We start from the raw sequence: 12,149 nt of genomic DNA, 5'->3' as shown, positions 1-12,149 counted from the left end.
AGTTTGTGGTGAATGTTCAACTATGTTATCTATACTATTTTATACGAGAGTAGTATCCAACGAACGGCCATGCTTGTTGTTATGAGAGCAGTGCTGATGCGCCGTGGCTGACACACACACAGACAAAACCGAACTTTATAAGCTTCTAAACATCTTGCCTGGCATCTGTAACTAGTACTGCAGATTTTTTTGAGGTTTTGTTTGTCAGATTTTATTTTGAAATGACAGACATTCATTAAAGGTTAAGGATAACCAATTTAAGCAATTTTTTAATGATCTCTATTAAAGGTACTATAGAAAGGAATCCTTTTCAATGAAGTTTAAACATTGGTGTTTACAAAACAAAGAAGGCTATAGATTTAATGATGCTGGTAGGGCCAAATTAGTTTTTAAAGATGAACTGATGTTAAAAGTAATCTTTTAAAATAAAAATCATGATACTTTATTTCATTTTGAGAGAAGACTTTGAGTTTTTTTGTATATTTTTATAATAAATTTAAAATGTTCTTTTCTAAGTGAACAGTTTTTATCAAGCTTCTTCACAATAAAACTTAATAATTGAGTATTTTAAATTCTTTTATTTTAACACCATTATATTTATTAATGTAAATAATGTTTCTAGAGGCTAAAATATCTCCGCTGAACACCAATGCTATTAATAAATGCTACAGGACAAATATTTTTGCTGAAAGGTCTGAAGAGCTTGTAGCATTTTTGCTAAGAAAATTTTTATCTCAGCTTAAACCCAGCTGTTAGGTTTAAGTGTACACAACACGTACCAAACTAACTTACTTGTGGCACATAATTTTGTGCTACCTTACAGTAGAATAATATTTATATTAGTGATGTTACCTATACTTCTGTTATTGACTAAAATTGTTATTAATAATTGTAAATTTCCCTTTTTATTGTAATATTACAATGCGTTTTGTCAACATAGTGAACGTTATTCAGGTATCCATGCATTAGTGTTACGATAAATGTTAAAAGGAAAATACATAATACACAACGTAATCAAACATAAGTAAATAAAAGGGAAAAAATAATTTGTTTGATTTTATTATCTGAACTAAAGAGTACAGGTCTCACAGTACATATACTAAAATTACCAATCACTAACAACGGTTGTAATTATTAGTGTTCACTAAATCATATTTTTAAAGAGATGGTGTACATAGAGTACACCCACACATAGTTTGTGCATGTGTGTATGTAATGTACAACATGTTAATTGTGATTCCTGATTTATGCATATCAAACACTTTATTATGATCTGTTACTTTTAATTTAGATTATATTCATATGATTGTATTTATTTTCACAATATTACAATGTTAAAAATGATTTTGGTAGATCAAACAGCTGTTGGGTTATATAGGGTATGTGGAAAAGAGTTGTTAGTATTGTTATATCCTAAAATATTAAACATGCTGGGTTAGATTGGGTATGTGGGGAAAGGTTGTTAGTCATCCATTGGAGCTGTAGAGGCTAGCGTTTGCTTCTGCACATTACTGTCCATCACCCCAATTTGGTGCATGAATTATGGAGGTGTGGTTGGACTGGTCTAACTAACTGTATTACCATTGGGAGGGTCTCATCATACGTCATCAGGAGTGTAACGTATTAAATTTTATTCTTTTAATAAACATAAATCCGACAAAAATGCCCTTACAAATAAAAACTGAGATCATGGCAGGCATCCCTTAGTCATGCACCTGTTTAATCTAAAGCAGCAGATATCGAGTTCCATATATTTACAGATGTAGTGAGAGCTCAATGCACAGAAATGTGTGTGTGTGTGTGTGTGTGTGTGTGCGCGCGCGTGTGTGTTTACAGTAGTCAAGGGTTAAATATTATATTAATTGTGATATTTTTTCAGGCTGTGTAGTCGCCTGGCTCTCCATGGCTTCATCTAGTTGTCTACTTCCGACTGTATATAATCACAGTATTGTTTAAGTTTTATAGATGCGCCAGCAATAGTGCAGGTTTTTATTAAGCACAGGCGGCAGAGTTTTGTATGGATCGAGTGTTTAGGGCTGTATTTTAACACATTTTGTATAAGTATATCACTTAGGCTGCATTGTTCGCAAGTGAGTTTTAGTTTGCAACTAGGACAAGGTGGCTGAAAAGAAAACGGTGCAGGTTTACTAAATAGACTATTTTTTAATTTAACTTCATTATTGGAACTAAATGTTGATGACACTGTAATACATAATTTGTCTCCAAAGATTTTGTTCTTACATAGTATATCTTTATCTTTTCAGCCATCTTAGTTTTGCTCTCTTTCCTTACGTAAGAGTAAGTGTTTACAGATATTCTGAATTAAATTTTTTTAGACATAAATCTATTTACTATTTGTCTGGCAAATTAAATTTTTATTTTTATTCAATTTTTATGCTGTCTTTTTAAACAAAGAATTGTTTTATGTTAAGAGAAAGATATTAATATACCTGTTTCTTTTTTGGCCTGCATTCGCTAGTGTGTTAAAATACATGTTACATTTTTAAACCGATTCTATTGTTCTTTAATACTTTGTTTGTCATAATCACCTTTTTTTGGATAGGTTGACATAAATACACATGTCAATAAAACAGCATCAAGTGTATTTAGCTATAAAATAAAACTTTCTTCAGCACACCAGCAGTAAATAAGTAACTTTTCGTGATTTAAAATGTTTCACCAAAATATTTTTGTACTTCCTGGACATTATTTCTTTATTGTGGTCACCCTTGAAACTTTGTATGGGCTCTAAACAGATTTAAATAGTTCTCTAGTATGCACTCTTTTGATAAATTATTCAGGTGAAATTTTAGATAATACCTTGCAAAATTATGCTATGGGAAACATTCTAACTTTAATCAATGAATTGGGTTGTGTTTGTGTTTATAATAAAAATAACCACCATACAATATGTTAACTGTTTAAATTTTATTGACCATATATTCATATAAATGTAAAATATTGAAAATGCAAATAAGCTAGCAACTGCGGGCAGGTTTTGAATATTGAGTGTCTGTAGCCATTAGTTCTAATGTCAGCACTAAAACATGGCTACTACTCTGCTGTCTCACACATTGGTGTTGGGTGGCATTGTACATATTTACAGCTCTTGCCAGTGTCCGTAGCCATAAATGCGAGCTATAGTGCCAGCACTCAAAGGTACATGGGTGAGCTACTACTCTGCTGTCTTACACATTGATGTTGGGTGGCATTGTGCATATTTACAGCTCTTGCCATTAGGTTTTCTATGCTAACTTATTATAATCTTAAGTTTTCATGTTTGGATAAGACTTCTGGTTACTAAATTGTATAACAATAATTTTCTGTTAGTGCATACAAGACTAGTTCCATTAAAAATGGGTTTTTTTAAGGGGTAGATTATTGAAATAGAGTTCTACAGATATCAATATAATGTTTGAATGTGTTTTTCCTTTTTCTGGAAGTAACTACTCCCCATTTTAACTTTGAGAATAATGAGAATAAAATTTAAAAGCTATAGGAAATGGTTATTACTTAATTTTATTTTCATGATTAAAGACTTTGAGTTCAGAGTGCGGTTACTTTATTTCCATCTTGTATAGTTTTATGATAGAGATAAAAATAATTTTAGAGATGCAATAAAATAATACACATTCAAACGCATTTTGGTTTTTTATATTTAAAAAATCTTAAGTTTTGCCTACTACATTGTTTGAAAATTAATATACATTTTATAGAATAGCTATGGATGTGTATTAAACATAACTTTAAAAATGCTATATCTCCGCTAACTATTCAAAATAATTACATAAAAATGGGTAATGTTTAATATCACTCTTATGTTGTAAAACCCAAGGCCGTTCTAATACAAAAGTATCCAAATGTTTACATTGTGCATATTTTTACAGACATAATCTAAATAAATTGTTTGCAAAATCAAAAACAAAAATTCATACCATAACTTAAGGTAATATGCCTGCTTGGTTCAAAATTAATTATTCTCTGCAAAAAAATAAGCACAATACATAAATACACAAAACATAACTTGTTACTTGACGGAAGACTAGAGAACACCAACATTTCACCAACCATAATATTCAATACACAAGGAATAACACAGGTGATGCATTCTAATAGATTAATTTGGAACTATTTGTGGAAATGTCAAATCAGAGAACTGTAGATTGAAATACACCTTGATATGCTCCTCCTGGTCTTTTGCCTGTTGTGTCAAATACATCAATGAGCTCCAGTACACGTAACATGTACAGAGATTGTATACTTCTTTTATTTTTGCAATTAGTTTAGAGAAATGGGGATCACAATAAAGACACTGCTATGAGAAGTTCTGAACAAAATTGTTTACCAAAGACCTTAAATTAAATGTGTATTTGTCCTGTTCGTTGCAGAAAGTAGTGTTAATGAATGCAGTTATTTTTCTAATGTTATTTTTTTAATTTTCATTATATGGTAAACATTTATAACAAAGAACAAGGATCTGGGTTATTATGTATTTATTTATACACTTCATTTCATTCCAGGATATCCAATTCACTTGAAATACTTGAGATATACTGGATATATCTAAGTTATTGAATGAATTTGGCACCATCAAATTACATTAATCTCTTCATTTTATTATTTTCTTACTTCACTGAGTGTGAACTTTACAATAGAACAAATCTAGTCGCATATTGCAATATGTTTGTTTGATAAAACTTTGTTAAAGTCTGAATTGTGAAACGAGCAAGAGGTGCTACCCTGATGATCTCAAGAATTTGTTCATTCACACATTACTAGGAAATTACGTACTTTTTTTTACTTGTAAGTTATTGTATTATGTTTGTTTATATTTCATGTAGAATAAATTGAGTTATATTATGTTCTGGATTTGAAATATTAACTAATTTATAGCAAATATGCTAAATTCCGGCAGAAAATAAATTCCCATTGGATAACTTAAATTTAAAATTTTGGTGCACATCAACAATAACTAATTTATTGCTTTTCTGAACATTTTGCCATACTTATTTAGATGGAAAGTTTAGGATTTCATGAAAAGAATATATATTTTTCCATGTTGTTTATTAACTTGGTCGTCAACCATGTGTAGATAAATATTATATGAAACATTTTTTGATGTCTACTACTTTTACTAAAACCGTCATTGTTGAGGATTTTACCCAAAAATTGATAATTTACTGTTGTGCCCTTAACTTGGTATACAAGCAGCACAGAAGTAATTGTAGGAAAAACTTTCTTTCAGTTCCTAAAAAAAACTTAATACACTATATTAAAAAAAGGAAGTAAATTAAGCATTGTTAATTTTGAATGTCTTCAACATAATTATTTCATGCAATACAGTAGATTTTAAATATACCATGTCTGAAGAAGTTGGGTGCCTTTTTTATTTCATACTCAAAGCTTATTATATATTGTTGCTTTCATTGTTAAAAGTTTTTTTTTATCAAGATATAAAATTAATCAGTAATGTTATAATACTGATTCTTTTTAATGAGATGAATCTTGCTGATACATTTTTTTAATCGAATTATTTATTTTTTGATTGCGCATTCCACTTTCTCTAAGATCCATTCTATAAATTATCCACATTTACGATAGCTCGTATTTGCTTGAATTTTTTTATTGCATTCAAAACATTTGTATAGTTAGATTTATAATATTATGACAATTATCCATATGGGTTTTATACAAGTTATATTTGTATCATATTGTTTATAGAAAGCCATTTATATTTGAATGTGTTTACTTATCCTACCAAAGTTTTTTTATAATTGGTTGTAAGAACCGAATTTAGTTTGCATACATTGATTTAATTTTGTAATAGTGAATACAATTTTAGTGTTTTTAGTTAAGTCTTTATATCAATTTATAAATTTTGCAAATCTTTATTTTTTTCCACTTTCATCATTTGTAATATTTTTCATATATTTTACAGCTAGTTATTTCAATTTTATGCTTATGCCATTATGTTTCTTATTTCCTTTAAACATGACATGGTCCAATATGGTGGCAATTTTTTGCATCTGTTTTTTTGTTTTGAGGCATATTTTTGCTTTTGTGTTTCAGGACTGAAATAAATGTTAAATTAGCTAATAATTTATAATAAATTAAATTATATGTATCAACTGTTTTGTTTTAATTTGAATTCCCTTCTGCCTTTGAATAAAATACAGTTGTAACTACCTAGCAATTCCCTGAAAGCCAAAGTTACAATGTTTTCCATGCTGGCAGATGATCCATGTAGATAAGGGTTGGAATTGCCCATATCGCAACAAAGTGTACTCTGTGTTGTGAAAATGGACATATAGTCAAGAATCGTTCTGAAGAACAAAAATGTATGACTACCTGAAGTGCAACAAAGTGCAAGACCTCTAGATCTCAAATCTATTACAAAAGATTAAAACTCTGAAAAACACTGATCCAGAAATGAATTTTCAAGCTTCATTGAAACTCACTTCAGGGTCTCCGGTCTGTGACCGGTAACTAGAACACGCTGTTCATTTCGCTTACACCTGGTGAGGCGAAGTGTTAACCAGTTAGGAGCACATGGTCCAAGATAGTCACTTACTTATGTCAAGTAATGATCAGTAGAAGAGGGCAAGTACTGATAATCTTGTGTAATTAATAACAGAAACCTAAGCCCCTGTCACATATTACCAACTACTGGATTTTGAGTAGTGTTCTGATAAGGAGAATATATACTTATTTAATAATATTATTGATGGAATGCCTCTTCTTGGTATCTTGAAATTAATAATGGTTTAAAAGTCTAACAAAGGATGCGGCATGAAACAACGCAACTTAACACTTTACAAAATGTATCTTATTGTTCCTTTCTTTTACCTGTTCTATAATGACCAGTTAAAAGTATATTTATATCAAGTTCTGTACACAATATCCTGAAGCAATTTATGTTCAGGAATTATTTAAAAGTGAAATAATTTATTTTAAATGCATCTAATAATGTACACATTTTACAAGAGAAGAAGTGTGGCTCTACTCAATCAGCTGCCTGCTTACTGAGTAGATCAGTATAATTTTACAATGAATGTAAAGAAAGCAAATAAAAAAAGCAACAAAAACTGGTATTGATGATAGATTTGGTATTCTTTGCAGCCCATTTTGATTTTTAAAGTGATTAACTCTTTTATAACTCACATAAACAACCACATACATACAAACCGGTTATTTCAATCATTGTGTTTTTATGCTAATTACGCCACACCCTTTCTTATCGGATGTCTTACCACTTTGGGGTTAATAAGTGTAGGCCAAAAACATCTCATTAAATTCTATTATTAATACTGTAATAGTAATAGCTAGTATGTCAAACCAATTTACAATCTGGATAGTATTATTCATTTTTAAACAACACTTCTACCAATTATTGTAACTATACTGAATTTATTTATTAATATTCACTATTATATCACCAACACAAACTATTTCTAACAACAAATTATTTTTATGTAGCACATATTTTATATCATAATTATTTTTATTGAATTTTAAGCTGTTTGATTGCTCTTTTGAAGTTTACAAGAGAAATGTAAAGACGTTGATTCTTAGCAGCAGTGAGGATGCCCAGTCACTTATCTCTGTTGACATAGATGGACATAAACTGACTGGACCATAGTTACCTCTCCAAACTATAATGAAAGACTGGTTTCATTTACAATAATTATCCTATTGTTGGTAATGTTTTACTTTCATTACTTGTTTTTTACTATATGACTTACTAATGTATCAGAATTTGTAAATCAAATACATCACTAATTTTAATAATATAAATAAAATAATTATAAATGAATGCTCATTTATCTTTCATGATAAATGCACTGCTCACGATAAAAAAATATAAATAAATCATAACTTTAAAATTGATTCTGCAGAGGGCATTTAGACAAATATATGCTCTTTTGCCTAATTTCGTTATATGGACTTATTTTGTGTAGTATGAGATGTTTTTATATTAATTATTAGTCTTTAATTTTTACTTGTCAGAATTATGATGCATTATTTGTTCATTCAAACGCTCCATATTATTTTATTCTTTATTATATTTACTTCTGTGTGTAGAATTATCTTTTATGGACATAAATGCAATTTTAATTTGGATTTGAACTAAGATGGAAGTTTGAGAATTCTTCTTTAATTAATTTCTAAACCAGTTTTATCTTTAAAAATACAGTACACTCTTCCCGTTTTTAATTTGTATGAATTAAAATTTTATGTGTTACTTGTTAAAGGATATATTAACATTACTGAAATTTAGTTTAATTTAAAATGTTTAATTGACTAAGGCAGATTATTCCAATATCTACATACCGAAACACAAAATAACCAATTATAAAAATGTTTAATGAGATGTATATCCTAATAATATAATATATGCGGAATTGCTTTGTTTCTTTTATTTGTTTTCACACGTAAACTATTCAACTCATCGTACTGAAATTTTACATGGAGGATCCTAGGGTCCCCAGGATGAAGATAGGCCTATTCTATATTTCCTAAATCCACTGGTCTTTAGAGTAGCAAAAAATGCCATCAGTTGTGTAATATTAATTGAATGAGCCTGTAAAATGTAATCAACTATTCTGTGTATACGTTTTTATTTATTTGTTTACATTTATAGTGAGTAAATTGTCTAAAGAGTAGATTTTTTATTAAGAATTTAGATTTCAGCAATTCGGTAAGTACTAATCTACCTTAGGAAATGTCCTAGAGCATGAGAAGGTCAGAAGTTGACTACGAATACACTCTTTAAAACCGTTGAAAAGAACTGTGTTGGATGAAATTTCTTTTAAACTAATATACCTATTCCAGCTCTAAATTTTCAAAAATATTAAAACACTTTTACTATATATTTAAAGACTGATGTAAAACTTATCTTAGTTCTCTTTAGAGAGAAGTAGGCGTCTCTGATCTGTGAGATATATATATATATATTCTTGATCGGGAAACAAAACAATCAACTATGGAACAAAATATACTAAGAACAAAGTAAATTACAAAGGCCATAAATACAACTTGTTGACGTATTTTCTTAATTATAGCAACAACATGGCCATAATTATAAACTGTTTGACATATTTTCTTGATTGTGGCAATAGGCAAATTCAACATTGGCATCGGAAATATAATTTACTCGAACCAGCAGTAGTCATGAACGTGCAATGCCTACTAAATTGCGTGCAAATGAGTGGGTAACTGCTAGCAGTGCAGATATAAGATACAATGTAGTCAAACTTTTATTATAGATTTAAGCACTGTTATGAAACTTCTAAGCTGAAAATAAATAATAAGTACTTAAAAATTATTAATGAGCTACATAATAATAAAATAATAATTACAATTACTTATTGTTGCATGTTGAAAAGTTATTGACTGGTTTTGTAGACAAAAAAATTTTTGTTTACTTTATTCACATTTAGAACAGCACTTTATTAACTCACTCAAATAAATATCCAAAATATACAAAATAAAGACAAATTCATTAAAAATTCAAAAAATGTATACAAATTGCACATGTAGTTTCTATAAAAAAAAGGACAGGAACTAAACTGAGGCTTGTGCCTGTTGAAAATCCCTAAAACTTTGGCAGATTTAAACAATTACTTTAACAGGTGAGTTTTATAGCAACCAAAACAGTTCTTGTTGATATTTTAAAAATTTCTGACATCTATTACAATTTAAAAAAGCTAAAATTCTTTAGTTATCTACAAAAACAAAATACTTATATAAGAATTACTCGCATAAGAAATAATAATATCAGCTGACAATGTATGTAGCTAAAATCATCTGTTGTCTAGCAACAGCATTTAAGAAAATTATAGGCGGCATGTAGATATATTACTAGTGCTGTTTTTCTTGTTTATTACTCTTACATTGAGAAATATCATCAATTATGGATGTTGTGTTGTTTGCTGTAAACATCGACCTCTCCTCGCACAGTATGATGTTAGCACTACTGGATGGCTTGCTGATATCGCGTAGCGTGATTTCAGCACTAGGACTGACATTTACAATAAATGCCATCCATATGGCTTGGTTTAAATTCCATGGGCATGTTATCGTAGTATACAGCACAATACTCAAAACATGGAAACGCAAGGGACTTAATAATTTTAATAGTGACAGGTAGATGGAAATAATGGTGTATGAACGAACTTACAGGTAGCTGCAAACACACAGTTACAAATGCAAGTCACATGATCCATACATGTTAATGACACTGATAGTAAAGACAAGATCCATTGTTGAATTACAACACTAAAACTGAGTATTGTTCTCACATTAGTAATGACTCTCTTTGTGTATAAAATTCTATTCTATTTAGCAACTCAGCGTGTCTGATGATTAAAAGAAGCTCAGTTTGCACATTGAGACAGGCCATTTAATTTGTCCCAGGGAACAATGGAGGCTGCATCGTTAGTGTAGTTTACTGTTTTAATAAAGTGAGATGATGGAAATTGTCAGTAGACTTAGAGGTTATTAGGACATAAGTGATTGTTTTAACAGGTCAGTACATTAGTTAGTTAGTAATTAATATAAAAAGTGGACTAAGAAGTGAACTTTTAGTCTTTCTGTATGTACTGCTTTATAACATGAACAGTTTTCTTCAAACACATTGATACATCCCATAGGTACATAAGAACTCAGATTAAGCTTTCACTGACAATCATTGTTTAATCATTATTAACTAGTGGTATACAGAACTCATGAAACACTACTTATGTTAAATAAAGTAAGCTGCCTTGAGTCCATAGACTTCTTAATGTCATTTACAACATGAATAAAGTAATGTTAATGTACAATTCTGTGATTTAAAACCGGATTGTAAATAGTTAAATAGAAGTTCTCCATGAAAATATGTAGTTCTCCATGATTTGTCAATGCATATACAATCATGGGTCTATATAAAGGGGAACTCAGGGGGCTCAAGACTTCCCCTAAAATTTTGAAAATTCTAAAATACTTTAAGTTTGATGAACTATTAACTTGTTTTTGTTTTTTGTACTATTAGGGCAAGAAAATGAGAAACTTCTCATTACACTAAACTTCATTAGTCCAAAAAGGACACTTGATTCTGAAGTGACAGGATATTTAGGATGGGTGCAGTGGGTATAGTAACTGCCTCATGTCGAGAAACATGAGGAGGGTGAAAGAGGGCACTGTATCTCAGTAATGTCTCATTGAAATAAGGGGAGGCCTGCCCTGCACCATTCTCTTCAGTCAAAGCGCCAGGGATAGCATTCCGTATGTTAAAGCTAGGCCACCTATAACACTATGGTTGGATGCACATTGGAGAACCAAACTGTTGGAAGAAAGCGTTGCGAGTTAATTTGCTCCTACAATTTTGTGGGATACCTATTTCTCCATGCATTCAAATGGGCCGTTGCAAACAAATGGAGTGTCTGTCTAAAGAAGTTGTGAGCACTTAAAACAGTGTCAGATGTCTAACTCAAATTTTATGTTCCACGACAACCGTCAGAGGCAAAAGGTCCTCTTGTTCATTTACGTTGAAAGTTTAACAGACAACAAGTTATTTTATAACCTCTCAATTCAAAATGTGTCTTTGTCACAAGCTGTCACACACTGGAGGAGCAAAGTGTCAAAATACTTTTGACAAAATTACTCATAGCACTTGCTTTCGGCTTGACGGTTTGTTCCTCCAGTGTGCGCCCAGTCTAAGGGAGCTACATTCACCATGCCCCACTCGGCGTTGTGTTTCGCTACACTACTTCTCTCAAATAAATTAAATCGATTCAAAGAGCTTAAAAATCAGAGCAAAGATATTAGCTGATAGTTATCTAGAAGATGTAAACAAAGAGAAACTGGTCAAAGAAATAGAAGGTTTTAAGTGGCATGGCCTTGAAATGGATAACAATTTACGAAATTTTACACGTCTCTTGACTTTTAAAATTATTATTTATGAGCAACACTTAGAGGAAGGTTACCAAAAAGTCACAACATAACTCAAAATATTCCTTACTCTTCCTCCTGACTCTTTCACTTCTGTGGATAGCAAGATGAAATTAATAAAAAATATTTACATAGCACTAAGAAACATTAACAAATTTAAGTACTGAATTATTTGAACATCAAAGAGCACAAAATTCTTATTTGACGTAATCAATATA

General features: G+C 30.3%; 1 protein-coding gene and 1 long non-coding RNA gene across 3 annotated transcripts in view; both read left to right on the top strand.

Moving 5' to 3' along the window:
• The window catches only part of LOC124369250 (adenomatous polyposis coli protein-like), a 182,286-nt gene extending 176,158 nt beyond the window's left edge, over positions 1–6,128 (top strand). For both annotated transcript variants that reach the window (XM_046827142.1, XM_046827143.1), the window contains one exon: positions 1,880–6,128. In XM_046827142.1, coding sequence (XP_046683098.1) covers positions 1,880–1,888 — 9 coding nt within the window. In that variant the 3' untranslated portion in view covers positions 1,889–6,128. The remainder of the gene's footprint in view (positions 1–1,879) is intronic.
• A 4,243-nt stretch (positions 6,129–10,371) lies between these two features.
• LOC124369248 overlaps positions 10,372–12,149 on the top strand; it is a 50,411-nt gene continuing 48,633 nt past the window's right edge. The window contains exon 1 of the long non-coding RNA XR_006923058.1: positions 10,372–10,527. This is a non-coding gene — a long non-coding RNA (uncharacterized LOC124369248). The remainder of the gene's footprint in view (positions 10,528–12,149) is intronic.

The sequence above is a fragment of the Homalodisca vitripennis genome, chromosome X (assembly GCF_021130785.1).
Source record: "Homalodisca vitripennis isolate AUS2020 chromosome X, UT_GWSS_2.1, whole genome shotgun sequence".
NCBI classification, from domain to species: Eukaryota; Metazoa; Arthropoda; class Insecta; order Hemiptera; family Cicadellidae; genus Homalodisca; species Homalodisca vitripennis.
Note: the sequence above shows the minus strand (reverse complement) of the source record. Positions and strands in the feature narration are given on the sequence as shown.